Raw genomic sequence first — 17,695 nt, forward strand, 5'->3', positions numbered from 1 at the left:
CAATAAGTCAGAATATGTGTTGGTTATATAGTGAAAAGCGTGTTAAGAATTTGTAAAGGGAATGTGTTGTAATGTATAACATATATTTTAATATTTGAGATATGTATTTTTGATGTATTGTAATGTGTTTATAAACAAAAAAAATAAATAAAATTTATCTATCGTTATATTATAATTTTTGGGTGATTTATCATCTCTCTGATTATCGACTCTGAAGTTCTATTTCTACAAATATTGAAAGATCTGATTGAATGAGTTTAATCAGCATAAGTACTTGAATGGCGTAGAAACACTGATGATACCTTTGGTTTCCGAAACTTCTGCACAAATGGAAAAATCAAATATCTTTCGTTTTCAGCAATTTAAAGTGAATATTATACAATGTAATACATGCATGAAAGTTATAAGTTATGAGATGAAAATATTTTTCCAAAGGTTTCCGGTTTTAATGCTCACACTTCTAGACATAATTAGAACGTCAGATGGCGTAGTTGTGAAATATTTCATTGTCACTTTGAGTCAATTCACGCACGTTATGTTTGCATCACTAGCACGCGCCACAATTGTAAATTTTACCGGAAATTTTGTGACCATCGATATGAATGAGTTATAAGATGACTAAGCTTTTGGAAGAAAAAATGTTAATCAGATTGATATTAGTTATATCCGCATTCTCTGCACTGTTTTTTGTTTTATAAGGTCGATGGATGATGCGACATGATGGCCTAAAAAATATTTCAGTGCAGTAAGCGAAATCTACTTGTTTTGATTCATGCAGTCGCGAAGCTACGACCTCTAATGCAAAGAACATAATGGAATAATTCCGCCACATTTGTCTACCACCAAAGAATCTCCTTTGAACGAGCATGCATCCATTAATCGGGGAACAGAAGGTTCTTTCAAAATACGGTAACTCTGACATGAAGAGACAAACACGTATCTGGAAAGGGAAGAAAAACTTCAGTCCGAGGGCTAAAATATGCACTCCACTCCACATGGCAGATATGAAATATTTTCTCCCTCCTTTACCCATCTCTGATTCCTCCTCCTCCAAGAGCGCCACCAAAACACATTCCTGGGAGCAACGCAAGGGATTTCTCATAAAGAAACGCCATCCTAGTCCTCCCATCCCATCCTTCTTTCAAACGGCATGCTTTCGTTCATTAGGATTCCACTCCCAAGATCTTCTGCTCCTATTTACTCCTCTTCAACTATGGGCTATATCCTTTAAAAACCATGTCTAATAACACACACTTCTTCAAACTTCTAAATGGAAAAAATAATGAGACACGCATGGAAATTTTACTTCGCTAGTTTGCAAATACACTTTCTTTCAAGCGATATGCTTTCGTCTGTTAGGGTTTCACACAAATAATACCATGCTCCTCACTAACCTCCGTCAACCATGAGTTCTATAATGTCTAGTAATACGAACTTCTTCAACCTTTTGCCAGGGAAAAAATTCGAGAAGCCATTCGAATTTTTTGTATCTAATTTTACAAATACAAGATTGGATTGCTCCATTCTTCCTTTTTGAACTGGGTCTATGCCGATTTGTGTAGCATTTATCCCAGACGATTCTTCAGCCCTAACCCATTCATGATGGAGTTTTCTTTGAGTTAATCTATCTATTTTTTCCACGACTTACGAGTCTCCTTTTTTATAGAAACTCCGAGCTCTTATCCGCATAAGGGGGTTCAACAATCCATTTTTATCTCCAAGTCTCCGGTATTTATCCTCGTTTGCCACCAAGAATGTTCATTTCATTTTCTGTATCCTAATTCATTACTGCATGCTGAGGATACAATGCATTTTTTACTGGCCTAACCAATGATATACAGAGCTCATATCCCTTGTTTCGATGAATTGTTTCTTTGTCATCCAGAATAGATTAAGGGATAGATTTAGGGATAAGTAGGTAGCAGCGATTAACTCACTAATGCTATTTAAGCTAGGAGCTCAATAGAATCTTATTACCTCTTTTTCTGATTGAAACCCATATGATGATACTTCCAACGAAGTTAAATGGTTCAATTCCAGCAATGTATTTCTTTTAGATATAATCGCATGCATTGAATTAGTTTGATCGTATCACAAAATTTGAAAATATGGCTTTCATTCAAATGACCCAGAATAATTAAAAATAATATATTCAATTCGCAAAAGATCACCGCTATACGCATCTCTAGTTTATTTTTAAAATACGGAAAGTTATTTCCGCGCACCCCCTGACCACCACTTTCATCTAATAAATATGGGATCCCGAACGGTTGGGTCGACGTGTTCTTCCAGTCCAATCGAGTAAACAGGTCCTAAGAACAAGTGTACCTATCAAGCGGCTTGCTTGTACGAAAATTTGAAACACGTTTCGTCTTATTTTCCCCATACCACCGTACTTGAGCGTTGTCCAGACATTCTCGTTATCCAATATGACCTGATACACGAGGGTAACAGTGTTAACACCATCGTCGCCACCTGGGAAAATGCCGAACAGCCGAGGCATATGCTTGAAACATCAGAAAGTCTGAGGTTGTAAAGGTTGACAAAAAATTTATAAACTACCAATATATTCAATTTACATAAATGTGGCACATGGAGAGGTAGATGCTTATTTGTGTGTGCTACAGTGTTCATTTCACCAGTTTCGTATATCCACTAATCTAAAGGTGGCATTAAAAGCATAATTAATCATATGCATCATTCATAAAAACTAAAACATTACCACAATTTACATCAAAAGTACCAACGTTGTGCCCAGTTTAAGCAGCTGCACATCATTAATAACTTATTTTGTATCTTTAAACGCATATCACCGATAGAAGCCGCTTAACCCTCCGCTACTCGCGTGGCGTCTGCTGGACGCCAACCAATATGTTTTTGTTTTTCTTCGGCCAAAGTGTGCGTATAATAGTTTCTCCTTCTAGGTACCTTACTCTTTTCGAATTGTCTGCCATTCAGTTAAATCATATCAGATAAATTTATAGCAGGGTGCCAGGCAAGGGTTTTTGAAATGTATTTGAGTCTGTCAGACGCCACGCGACTAGATTCGTTACAATTTAATAAATATTTTATTTTCAATCAATGCTCATTTCTTATATTTTATAATTGTTATTTAATGCTATTATTAATTATGATTATCTTTAATTTGTTGTAAATAAAAATGCAATTTTTTTCTCTTATTTATTTATGTGGTTTAAGCTCGCGTTTTTGTTTACTGCGGGAATATATCAAGGAATTACTGCTCTCGATTTCACCGGAGACAATCATTCGAAGGTCGTATTTCAGCCACCCATCCATTGTGGGTTTTTTGTGTGCAACTTAATTGCACAGCAATTGATTGCAATCTGGGGAGCGGCACGCCACGGCCTGCTGTTTCGGCATATGCCCAGCTGCTTTTTTTTCTATCCGCGTAGGTCCAACGCTTGTCTTTTCGTCGAGTCTCAATTATAACGTATCTTACCCTAGTCTATTCAGCACTGTGGATAGGCGCCGCGTCGCGAAACCATATCGGTGACGACTTTGCTTTCTTTTGAATTCGGCATATGCCCTGCTAATTTGTTTTCTATCTGCGTAGGTCCAACGCTTGCCTTTTCGTCGAGTCTCAATTTTAACGTATCTTATCAATGTCTATTCAGCACAGTGTGATAGACGCCGCCTCTAAAACCATTTCGGTGACGACTTTGTTTTCTTTTCAATCTGCAACCTTAGAGAAACTCTCCAACATATCTATGACAAGTTATCTTTTTCTTATCTATTTCTCGCAGCCGCAGAGATGCCACGTCGGGTCCCCACATATTGCGCTAATTTACTAACTTGTTTTCTTTTGGATATACAAATGTGCAACTCTTGTAGTTCCTCCGTATAAATACCCAAGTATCCCGCTATCGACCACTCATTCTTTGTCCGTTGGTGTATTGGTGCGTCAGAAAGGAACTTGTGACTGCAAGGAGCCCCTGAATTTTATCAGTAAAACGTGCGAGTAATTCCAGAGTGGTGCAGTGGAACAAGCTACACTTCATAGTGTTTCATTGTTCGAAAGTGTAAGTTTTATATTCCTTTATATTTATGCATATACATTTATGAAATTAATCACGCTGTAGATGGTTGTTCCCTATTATGATGTATCTCTTCTGGATTTACTTACGTCCCTTAGATGGAGAGAAAAAAACAGCTAAACCTAATGCGTGAGGAAGATCGTAGCTATCTGCAGCGTCTTCTGATGGAATCATCAGATTCAGAATTGTCTGCAGTAGATGATGAGAGCGAAGGTGAAGAAGATTCCTTAGTGGAACAATTGCAAAACACGGATACGGAGCAAGAAATTACTAGTGAGGAAGAAAGTGACCGAGAGGATGAAGAATCAGGTAAAGAATTTGTTTTTGGGAAAGACAAAACTACGAAGTGGGCTTTGCAAATACCAGTGGTGACTGTAAGGACTCGTCGTCATAATATTGTAAACCTGAATTCACGTGTGAAAGAAAGTGCTACAACCGCTAAGACTGTACTCGAGTGTTGGAGATGTTTTTTTACCGACAGTCTGCTTGCTATTATTTTGGAAAACACTAATAAATTCATTGAATCCCAAAAAGATCGTTACGATAGGGAAAGAGATTGTAAATTTACCGATTTGAGTGAACTGAAAGCTTTCTTTGGATTACTGTATATGGCAGGTTTCCTTAGAAATAGTAAGCTAAATACAAGTGATTTGTGGTCTACAGATGGAACTGGTGTTGAATTTTTTCGATTGGTGATGTCTCGTAAGCGCTTCCACTTTATTTTACAAAGCCTTCGGTTTGATGACAAAGCAACTAGAAGCGATAGGAAGCTATTAGATAAGCTTGCACCTGTTAGAGAGGTTTTTGATATATTTGTTCAAAATTGCCGTGAAAGTTATTCTTTGGGAGAATACGTAACTATTGATGAAATGCTATCAAAATTCAGAGGAAGATGTGCATTTAGGCAATACATCCCGAGTAAACCAGGAAAATATGGAATTAAGATATTTTCTCTAGCAGATTCTAAAACATTTTACACAGGGAACTTAGAAGTATACGTTGGGAAGCAGCCGGAAGGCCCATTTTACGTTAGTAACAGTGCCAATGATGTTGTAAAAAGGTTGGTTAGACCGATTGCTCACAGTGGTCGCAATATAACCGCCGATAATTGGTTTACCAGTTATGAGCTAGTTTTAGACCTACTCAAAGCTAACCTTACGTATGTAGGAACAGTAAGGAAGAATAAACGGCAGCTTCCACCCAGTTTTACATCCCCTGTCGGTCGAGAACCATTTACAACTCGTTTTGGATTTGATAGGCATTGCACATTGGTATCATACATACCAAAGCCACGAAAAAATGTAATTTTAATATCTTCAATGCATCATGATTCCACAATCGATGAAACAACAGGGAATTCGAATAAGCCAGAGATCGTGACATTTTACAATGCAACTAAATCTGGCGTTGATGTAGTTGATAAATTATGCGCGACTTACTCAGTAGCAAGAAACACCAAAAGGTGGCCGATGACTATATTTTATACCATGCTCAATGTGGCAGCAATAAATGCTCAGGTTATTTACCTTGTAAACAACAAAGAGAGTTCTCATGCAATTTTGAAAAGAAGGCATTTTATCAAAGTCCTTGCGCAAGAACTAACTAAAGAGCACCTGCAAAAACGTAGTCACGTGGTAAATTTACCGAGGGAATTGAGAAAAAGAACTTTAGCCATTAGTGAGAAAGACAAAGAAACTGAACATAATGAGTCAAGTACTTGCAGTTCCAAAAGTATTCGTAGGAAATCGGAGGAAAAAACGAAGGAGAAAAAAGAGAATTCTAGAAAGAGATGTTACATTTGCGACAGAAAAAAAAATCGAATGACAAAATATAGGTGCATTTCCTGTGATCATTATATATGTTTAGAGCATTCTGAATACGTTTGTATTGTTTGCAAGGATAAAAATATGTAATTGTTGCTGTGATGTGGTTTAATTGAGAGCAATGTATCAAAAATGTGCTTAGTTACTAAAAGATGGTTAAAATGTCTTAAATAAGTTAAAAACTATTGTATTTACAATGTTATAACTTGTAAAGGAGCAAATAAATAACATAAAAGTAGTGTGTTGCATTTAATTTTAATATTAACTATTATATTATAATGTACACTATTGGCGTCTAGCAGACGCCACGCGAGCATATTTGTCCCAAAATTTGACGCGAGTGCGGAAGGGTTAAGGACATTTAATATCATGTATAATATTTCTTCTATTCTATGGTAATAAAACCCAAACTTATTCAGGAGTAGGGTTATTGCTGCTTCCTGTCGACCGATGCAATAATGAAGTCAATGAATTACTACAAATGGCTAAATACTGAACGGTGAATTTTTTTACGTCTCAGGGACAAAGTTATCTCGAAAAGGCCGAAGATGACACAACATTAATATGTAATTCACGCTAAAATATCAACTAGGTAACGGCGGGGACACCATAGGTAAGCTAGCATGTTTTTGGATACATGATGAGGCCCTGAGGCGGAAGAGGCAGGAGATAAAAAAGAGGAAACCAATAACAATTAGGCTCTCCCAGGGGACGTAATTCGTACGCTTCGTCGCGTGAGAGCACTTACGGATAATCGACGTCCGTTGCCGTCTCGACCACGCCCAGAGTTAACCCATGCCTCCCTGATCCTCCTCGAGCCCACTTGGCGTCTCTTAGGGGTAAGTAGGGAGGGGATATTACCCTACGGTAGAATGAGGTAGATTGGTCTCCTCACGTCCCCACGATATCCCTGCTAAGTCTTATCCCTCAATCATCACGCCTTACTCCTATAGGCCTCGGTACGTTAATAACCGCAACCAGTCATTTCCTCCCTTCTATGAAATAAAAACCTGTTTCTCACACTTTATCATCTGTTTATACTCTATTATCAATAACAGACACTTTGTTATTTCCACAAAATATGTAATAATTTCCTTTTTTGACCGGTTTCGGCTGTTTCACAATTATCAAATGTAGAAAATATATTTTTTTCCTGGACTTGATTTAGATTTAACAGCCAAAATTTGTCATGATACAGAAATTATTTAAATATTTTGTGGAAGTAACAAATTGTCTGTTATTGATAATATGGAGCCCTTCAACCATGTACAAGCTTGAAGTTTCGACTTTATGTATACTCTACTTTATGTATACTTAAAATTCATTCAAAAACTAGGGCTAAAAATATAGTACCGTGAACCGCGGCAATTTTATAATAAAAATAATAATAATAACAATAATAATATAATCTTGTTCCACTCATATTCAATACATTACTTCGAGAAAAAAACAGTAATAATTGTGGAATATATGTATAGGTACCCCTTTGTGAAAAAGTTTTGGGGCTACCATCATACACTATTTAGAACAAAACTGGTGCTAACATACATAAAAAATATATTTATTTGGTTTAACTGAGTGATTTGTTGTCTTGACAATTGCATTCGATTGTGAATTTACAGTTATTTACGCGTGGATAACTTTTCTTAACACACACACTTTCATAACACACTTTCTCTCATAACGCACAAGAATTACATACAATATATTAACACGGAAATTAAGGAAACTGGGTAGCGTAGTGGTTTGCGTAATGACCCGGAAAGCCAGAGGTCCCTGGTTCGATTTCCGGCTAAAGGGAATTCTTCCCATGACAATTATTCTCGCTTTAAGCTCAAGTTAATGATTCCATTTCAGCCATTTTCGTACCACTGATGTTTGCGTTCTAAAGTAGTATCGTTTACTACTACCTGAAATCGTCAATCACAAAAGAATTCGGTAGAATGAAGGGAAAGGTGTGCAATGGCGAAAAAAATTTCATTCAGTCCTTCACTCATAATTTCATTATAGCGTTATTAGATTTCCGGATGACTTTCCTCGTTCCTGGTGAACCACTCCAAGAGGGAATGAATCGATCACTAGAAGGCAAACAATAAAAAATCATAAGAGCACAATACGCCTGGCGTGGGAATAGCTTATAATCGGTGGCCCATTCAGAAGAAGCACGTGACATCAACTATTTTTAATTATTCGTATGTAACATAATCTTATAATAATTAATTATTTTTATTCATTTGTCCCCGAGGATGAGCCCCGAGTCGGATCTTGAAACGTTAGCTATTATGGAAACATTAACCCCGTGAGAATCCCGAGAAGAGTTTACCCACACTGAATTTTAAAATTAACTATGCAGTAATTACAAAAACCATTTCTGGAGTACTTAAGTTTTTATGAACTGAATGTTGCGCTAATTTAATGCAAGTATTCCGATTTGATTTAAATTGTGTATTTTTTTATTTGCCAGCAACTAGAAAATAACATGGCGATATAAATAAATGTATATTCATAGTGATTCAAACGTTATGGTGAGCCTAATTTGTGAGCGCGAATTATATTCCAATAATAAAACACGATTTCCCTTTGATTAAACAAGTATCGCCATCATAAGGAAACAAAAAAGGCAGATTTTTAATGGCAGTTTCTAGAGAATACAGCAAGAAGATTCCATTTGCATGTCCTTTCACAAAAAGTGCTGCAAAATGGGGAACCATAAAGTAGAGAGATATTTAATGGTATTCCAGTTTTTGTCGGCAATTTATCTCGCAGTAGTCGCTTTGAGAAACGCGGATATAACAGATAATCGGAGAAGCTTCAAAGAACAAAGATTTTCAGCGTGAATATGGTACCCAACCAAAGATGAACATTATTACTCCGAAAATCCACTTCTTCAACGTAAATGGATCCTAATTTCAAAATCCCCTGCGTCTGTAACTGTTCTCTCATCAATGCAGACATCAACTAATGAGATGTAGGTCTGAGGATTGACAGATTTACGTACCGTTCGTCGAACAACCAGGTTTTTATACTATAGCTAACACTTAATATCCTAATGCTTAACTGTCGGAAAATTGAAGGCTCAATAATGATATTCGGGAAAGTCAGGAAACAGATGCAATATTTACCTAAGGCAAATAGAGGTCGATGTTGAAAATATGATGAGATACGGTGATAGATTTTATATTCTATAATAGTACCTATATGCCATGTATTTTTATCTCAATATTACAGCTCCATTCCTTGAATACAACGAAAAAATAAAAATTTTCAATGTTTTTGGAGGAACTCGAACTGCCCACTGCAAATCAGGCTGTTAAAAAAAATTTCTTTCTAGTATATAAGTCAGTTAAATGGTTTAAAATATTGGGTATAGCAGTGCCTAAATAAACAAAAGATAAATAGAGATATACAATTTTGAAAAAAATACATTTTTACAAAGAAAGAGAAGGAAACTTTTGGGGTGTCAGAGACACACAACGCGACCATTTGCAGACCGCGAACACTGCTAACACGGCGCGAATACCGCCGGGTTATCAGTGTTCAATTAGCTAGAACAAAATGAGAGCAAAGCATAAAAATCTATTGCACATGCATCGTTTTTTTAACGGCTGTACAAGCACTGTGTTTCTCATTTTAAATAAATCTTCATCCTGGATATTGTGACAGAAAGGTCTTTTTCTGTCATTCCGTATTTGCTCCTTCAATACTGCACCTACAATTATTAATCAATTTAAACGTTGAATCAATGAATTAGGAAAAAATTCAATCTTAAACTCGAATTTCACTATTCATCCATTAATGTGACTTTCAATCGTTTCAATTGTTCCATGTTGATTACTCGCTCGAGGTATATTGACTCCAAAAATTTTATTATTATTTATTCAAAATTCTTAACTTAAAAAAGGATTGGAACGCATTAAATCCATAACTAAACCAAAAAAAACTTAAAATAAGCAAGAAAAATATCAAAAATATAATCTAAGTGAAAGTGTAAAATTTTTGCACGGGTCACCCAGTATTAATTATTTGAAAACATTTTCACAGGTACGTTCTTGTCGTGTGCTCGCTAAAACCATGTTCAATAAAAATATCAAAATAATTATTCCTTGTAAACCTTATTTTGAGGAAAGACATAAATAAACAGTGCCCGACCTTAAATTCAGATTCTGTTTTTTCGGCACACGTGGTGACAGTGAGAATAAAAACACGAAGAAAGGAATCGCTCTCCCCCGGTTGAATTAGAGCAGTTTTTTCATGGCGTAACAGGCAAATAAATCATACCCTAAGTACGTAATCGTGTTTAATGTTTTACTCAGTGCTCACAAATCAAAGCTAAGAACATGCATAAATTCGCTTGAAATATGCTTAATTAACAAACGCAGCTGAGAAGGTATAATGAATTCCCCGAAAAAAAGATGAATATATATTTTACAGCAGTAACTTTTCACCAAAACGTTAAGAAAACATAAGCAGCATCAACTGTATCCACCAAGGTACATGCGGCTAAAAGAAATCTGCGTTTTAGGAAAAAAGATAAAAGTAAATATTCGCAGAGGGGAGACGTTCATCTATTAAATACATTCAAAAACGTATGATTTAATATAGAAGAAAGAACAACAACACAAGAAAAGTAAAAGCCAAACGTTGCTTGAATGTACTTCCTTGACAAATAAACAAGTACTTCACGGTGACTTATACCTATTTTATGCACTCTAAATAACTATTGGTACGTTTGGACTTAATTATATGGTAGCCACCCGATTTGCTACTTCACATCAGCCACTGAAATGATTCTTGATTTATATCCATGAGCGACAGGGAGTACTTCAAAATTTTGGATGAAGTTATGAAATTCAAAAAATACATCAAATTAACTAAATCGTCATGTCTTACTATTCCGAAAATCTAGCTCGTAAGGAAAAATAACTCATTGACTTACGGAGGCCTTCTATTGCACTTAAACTAGATTTATAAATATAAATGTTTGTACACTGGAGATCAACAGCTTTGGACGCTGTTTCACTGATTCCCATCAAAGATGGCTTTTGTTATAATCTATTCAATGATAACTTTTGTATAAAATGTACTTGGCTATACCTCTACCTAGACACCGGAGAAGGTTACTCTAACGGTAGCCTATACTAAGCATTGTTGCTTCAGTTAAATTTTTTGCATTCCCAAGTTACTTGCATTCAAGATAGAGGGCTACGATTATTTGATCCATTACTGAATAAGTGAGGTGTAAAATTCCAATCCATTTTCTTTTACGTTTTGCCAGAAACTTACATTTTTTTCAGGGTATTCTTACATTTTGTACGAGAAAACTAGAGTACATTGCATTGAAAACCAGTGAAGATAATAATAAACAATGATTGAGAATTTGACGAGCAATAGAATTCCGGGAATATTTAACGGATTTTCAACTTGTAACACCGTTACCAATCAATTTCAGGCGCAATTCCAGAGTTTAAAAAAAAAAAAAATACAGTACTTCTTGCGATATGTAAGTTTTACAGCCAGTGAAATAAATAATGTTGCATTGGCCAAGCACCGTCTACCGAATTTGGTCATGGTTGTATATTTGACTTAAATTTTTATTCTCCAATAAAATGCCTTTCATAATTCGTTTCCATTTACTATTAACAAAATATATGACAGAATGCACTTAGGCCACTATTTGATAAGAACAAAAAGTACCGTTATATCGGAAGCACAGTGGCTTTTATATGTCCACGAGATACCTGCATTAAAAACAATTAAAAATAGTATTCAAAAGATCCAAATTAATAAAGATCGCTTTTTTGTCATTCTTGCATCATATGCCAGCCTACATCCACGAGATTTATAATAGATTTCCTGCTGAGACATTTTTGAAAACCAATGAAAAAGCGACCGAAGTGGCAATAGATATCAACATTCTGTGGGACGAAATTGGGCGTCCTCTATTAAATCCTCTTGTGGAATGATGCAATTGGGAGGAAAGAAAACAATGACAAACGAAATGAATTGAACAGCTCGTTTATTTCGATGTGGATCTAGATGAAAGGGAAAAGGTAGAGGAGGAGGCGTAGGAGTAATACCGGCTTTGTAAAAAATAGCAGAAGACGTCGTGGAATCATAATTAGGGTCACAAAAAATTTGAACGTCTCCGAGGAGTATTGCAAGAAACTTGAGTTTTGAGGAGAAAACCAACGATCCTCGGACGGTCATGGGACACGAAATCCAGTATAAGTAAGCGCTGGGTGTCGTGTGGAAGGGTGCCATGATTATTACAAAAGAGGATTCTCAAGTCTGCCCCTAAATGCGTTGCCACTCATCGCGAAATTAAATCGGCTTACAAACATAAGCACTAGCGTCACTAACGGAAAAATTGATCCGAGTCTCACAGGTAAATTAGGTATTATTAGGGGTGTCAGCCGGAATTTACATTCAGGATGATGCAATTTATCACATTCATATCTCTCATATATATTCATATCTCTTCAATGCCATTCCTCGCAATTAGAAGCTTTATAACGTAAAGTGCGGGAAAAAAGTGGATCGCATTTCACTCATCACCAAGCTGCGGACATTTTTGAAAACCAAATAAATTGCGACCTAAGTAGCCACAGAAATCAACCTTCTGTGGGATGAAATTAGATCCCCTCTATGAAGTCCTCTTGTGGAAGGACCCAAATGCGAGGGAAGAAAACAATAAAAAACGAAATAATCGAACAGATCCAATTCATTTAATTCACTGTGGCTCTGAATGAGAGGAAAAAGGAAGAGGATGGGACGTAGAAGGAATACCGGCTTTATAAAAAAATAAGAAGACGTCGTGGAATCGTAATGAGGGTGGCAAAAAATTCAAACGTCTCTAAAGGGTGTTGCAAGAAACCTGAATTTTTAGGAGAAAGTCAATTATCCGTGGTGGGTATGGGACCCGGAATACAGTATAAGTAAGCGCTGGGTGTCGTGTGGAAGGGAGCATTTTGAAGCATTCAAGTGAGGGAATGAACAGCGGTAAAGAAGTTGTGCAGAGTGAGAGTAAGGGGCATCTCGCGTTTCAGTGAGCTTGTTTTGTCTCCCGAGGGAACATCATAGGGGTTTTAATGCTCGTGTCGAAGTATGCTAATGAGTTCATTTGCATCGTGGTGACGGAGGAAGGGGAAAGTAATGAGGAGTAGTCGTAAGACCGGGGTGCGTGCAATTTGCGCTCCTGTACAAGCGACTCCCGAGGAAATGGTCCAAAACCACTCACTCTTCCACATTTTAACTCTACGCAGGAATTTTATTGAAAAAAAAACTTTCAATTTGGCTCGGATGAGGTTAGGAGGGTAAAGAAATATGCATAGCAAAAAAATAACTGGGTCGAATGAATTTTTCTCCTCTAAATTAATCTTGAATCCCAAGTACAGAGGAGTGTTTTTGGGCAGGTGGCTAAATATTGGCATTAGGTAGGCAAACATTGGCACGCATCATTTTACAAATTATGTTATAATAGGAATATTCATCGGTAAAAATGTTGCATACAACAGCAGTATTATCAAATGGACCTCTAACTGAGCAATTCTAAAATAACCTACCAGTTAGGTTTGAAATCCTTAACAAAATGACTAATGACATTTTTTAGGAGTGCGGCAACCCATAATGAAACCTTACAAACATGATTGCATCAAAAGTAGATGATAGATTTTAATGTATCCATCATAGAGATGATCAAAACGTAAATCTTTTGGGTTACTTTTATTCGGCCACACAATTATCACCTGCAATTATTGACCATTAAAAAAGAAGTTTGAGGTTTGCTTTAAATACCAAATTCGCTGTAAATGTTCTTATGCGTTTTCCGTATAGTATTGTAGTAAAGTAGTATAGTAATGATTTGAGCTCACAAAAAACTACCTTCATGTTGATCAGGACATTTGACAATGCTCCACGATATATTTCAGCTACTAGGTCATAAAATCTACTTATTCTTAATATTAAAATATAATATTATGGCATTGTGTTTTCTTTAACCTAAAAGTACGTGATATTGGTGTCATTTACTATAGGTTCCATTTCAGTTTCTTTATTCTCATAGCTTCAATAAATAACTACAGCGAATACATGTAGCGCGGTAGCCCGTTGACGAAATCGTCTGGTTACAGATGATGGTTCCCAGGATTAATTACCGGGTTGAACCCTCCCCCTCCAGCAAAATTCTCAATACGAGTGTGGCCCTAATAAAAGGGCCTGATCCCCCGACTCTGGGTGTGCTAAATTCACACAACTGTGACTTAAATTGGGATTAAATCTACCCTCACCTGTTTCTACCAAAATTAAGGTTGAATCTCTGAGTGATTGGTGTGTTAAGCATTTTAAAATCTTATGCATTCAATCCTTTTAGGTTTAGTTTTCATGCATTCTCGCTGTCTTTTCATATTTAGAAAAATATTACGCACTTAAAAAAATTAATAGATAGATACTTATGATTACAATTAAAAATGAAAAATAATCAACTATAATTCATCAGTTCATAACACTAAATGAAGCGAATTAAGCGAGCGTGTTGGTACACCACCATCTTTCATTAAACGTGACATTTCCCTGCTCCACTACGGTCGTCGCGTTATACACCCTCAACTACCACACATCTCCTCACCCACACCGCGCCCCCTACCGCACTTCCCGTGGCCTTTCGACCCACCCCTAGCCCTTACAAGAACCCTTTTCCTGATGTGCCCTCCGAAGTTACCCCTATTCTCTCGTCCCCACGCCTCGCGAAAAGTCTAAATGGCATCTGTCCCCATACCAAGCCCTATACGTGCTCGGAATGTATTTTTACAAACTTAGCCCCGACAACTTTGTGTACCTACGAGACGGAATATGTCCCGAGTAAAACGTAGGTGGGAACAGAGTTGAAAAGGGCGGCATTAAGGTGAGGAAAAAGGGCTATTTCAAATATCTGCAGGGCCACAGGCCTTCTGACTCCTTATCAAACCCGAAAACGAATGGTGCAGTAATTCATATCATCCTCAAGTTGACTCGCTAGTGGTCTAATGGATTCGAGGAGTAAAACAGGTATTCAGAAAGTAAACTTACGATCCTGAAAATTGGCCCCGCAGAGAAAATATTGAGGACAGAGCAAATGAGCATATTGAAATTTTATTCGTACTCATTATCGAATTAAGAATAACTAACCAAAATCATTCAATTACATAAATGATAAAACACGAAACATAACAACAATCTCGGAACTAAAAAGAAAATATAAGAAGCTCCTACCAGAAAATGAACCATAATCTAATGAAATTTGTACATATTTCAATACATGAGAACCTAATACATGCTATGATTATGTTTAATGCTAATGCGTTTTCCTCTGCTAAAATATATGTGTTAAACACCAGCCCTCAACCATGTCTGCAAGAACCTTCTGAAGAGCCATGTGTCTCGAGAGGACTTGCTTAGTTACCATTTAGTGTTTATATGCAATCTATGTAATACCTTATTAGTTACGTTTAAGAATTTGCAAAAAAGTATGCAAAGAGTTTTGTAAAGATTGCTATGATTTTTGTGCTTACAATTATGTAACTTAATATTTTTGCATTTTAAAACTTTTAAAAATATGTAGTTAAAGTGGGAAATAAAATTTATTTGCCTACAAATGGATGCATACTTGCGGCATACTGTTTATTAAGTAACTGTGTTAGTCTTGAGTAAAGTGCACTGTTATTTGAAAGAAGCATGGAAATAAAACTTCCTTGATGTTATAGTTACGGAGCTAAATGAGAACTAATTACATTGTTTGCCGTTAAGTATCCAGCAAACTGTGGAAATAAAACATTCATACGACTCATCGCATTAACTACATGCGTTGCAATGCACTCAATATGATAAATTCATCACACTTCGAAATAATTTCATCTTCCAAGACAAAATTATCAACGGGTGGACTAGGAAATAGGGTATACTGCCTAAAATTTAGGTTTGACAAAGTCATGCATGAGAAAATTATTGCAATAATGCATGCTGATGCGGTAATAAAGCGCACATGATTCATTTAAAGGGAGATATGTGGCTGAACTTTTACCTCCAGCCATCACTTTCAAAAGTTAAACAGCCGACTTTTCATGAAAATTTAACGACCGCATAGCTCATTCATTATGCATTAGCGTGCTAAATATTCCATCGTAGTGGAAATTATAATTACTATATCTCATTGACCGAGTGGAATTTGGATCCCCTCACACAATTGAGTCATAATATCATAACATTAACATAAAAGTATCACATAAATAGGTGTTTCGTTTTCCACCGTCGTGCTCATTGGCGATCTTCGATTTTTAAACCCTTAGCAAATTAAATTTTACTATTTTTTTGGAAAAATTAGCTTATTAATTTAAAGATTATTTCCTTTCATCCATTTAAATATCATACTTTCAAGCATACTTTTAATCACTTTTTCTCAAATAAACCAATAATTTAAATTAGAATGAAAATTTGAGTGTTTCTTATTGTCATATATGGAAAAGCAAGAGAGAAAAAAAGACTCGAATATTTTATTTTTCCCGCCTTCGTGTCATTTCCGCCAGCACTCCTCATTATTAACACGAGCTGTAATTGTAGATCAACTAAGACAAAGCTGTGGTGACAATGTTGCATACTTTGTGATGCATATGCTATTCCCTTATGAAATAATTATTTTATAAGTTTATAAATAAATTTTTAACACCAAAAATTAAAAATAATATGTACTAAAGTTGGAGTTGAATGCTAGAGAAAGTACCTAAAAACGTATAATGCTGACTTTAAAATAGCTATCTACCCTCACTATTTGGCGAAATAGCCAAAATATTTATTTCTTAAAAATTTTCGGGGAAAAATATTAAGATGACTAACAAGAGAAATCATCAAATGGGCGATCCCTGCTACAAGTGACAAAACCCAAGCACAACTTCATTCCATCACAGCTACGTCACCATTACGGAAGTCGACAATTACTCTGCCTCACTAGAAACTGGAAATTCCACCCTTTACTTGGATAGACGCCACAATGCACCGTAGTCACGCCCGGCGACAATTCACTCTAGCCGAGCATTAATTAAGAAAACAAGGTCTTAATTTGTAAAGAAATATAGGACCGCCAACTTCTTTATCTTTCGCACAATTTGAGCATTTCGGGTGACTCCGTAAAGTTTCACCGTGGCTAGCCCCGGGATCCTTAAATCAGTCAACTCCATTCTTACAATTCACACACTGGACAAGTACCCAAACAAGTTTTAATGAGGAGTAGTTCAGGCTACTATGGAAGGATATTTGAAAGACATAAGAAATATATAGAAACGTTCGCGATATTGTTTGTCAACGTTTCGATATATTTTTTATACTTTCTTCAGGGCTATAGATCATGATAGCTAAAACAAATTGATAAATGAAAGCATAAAAGATTGTAAAAATATTTTGGGAGAATAATAAAATAAAAAATATAAAAATAACAATAAATATTAAAACAGCATTTTTATTAAATAAACATTTTGTTAAAAAGAAGAAAATAACTGCTTACGGCCCCTTTAATTATTGAAAATTTCCAATATGATTGATGGGAAAGTAAAATAAATTTTGGAAGAACGTTTCAGATATCAAAAATGAAAAACGTGGTGCACATAGGAGATAGTAAAATTAATAATTTCTGGACAATATAAATTAGATTTGTCTCCTAGCGAAAAAGAATGTAATCTTACGTGCGCACAACGTTTTTCGTTTTTGATATCTTAAATTTTCTTCTAAAACTTGTTTTACTTTCTCATCTATCACATTCGAAATTTTCAATAGTTCAATTGGCCTTAATCAGTT

At 36.0% G+C, this 17,695-nt stretch overlaps 1 protein-coding gene across 1 annotated transcript; it reads left to right on the top strand.

Moving 5' to 3' along the window:
• The first annotated feature begins 4,006 nt into the window (after positions 1–4,006).
• On the top strand, positions 4,007–9,119 carry LOC124167145 (piggyBac transposable element-derived protein 4-like). Its single transcript, XM_046544947.1, has 3 exons — positions 4,007–4,040; positions 4,154–5,772; positions 9,107–9,119. Exons 2-3 carry the CDS (start codon positions 4,154–4,156, stop codon positions 9,117–9,119), a joined length of 1,632 nt encoding a protein of 543 aa, XP_046400903.1. The 5' UTR covers positions 4,007–4,040.
• Positions 9,120–17,695: the final 8,576 nt, after the last annotated feature.

Source organism: Ischnura elegans, chromosome 10, assembly GCF_921293095.1.
Source record: "Ischnura elegans chromosome 10, ioIscEleg1.1, whole genome shotgun sequence".
Taxonomy (NCBI): domain Eukaryota; kingdom Metazoa; phylum Arthropoda; class Insecta; order Odonata; family Coenagrionidae; genus Ischnura; species Ischnura elegans.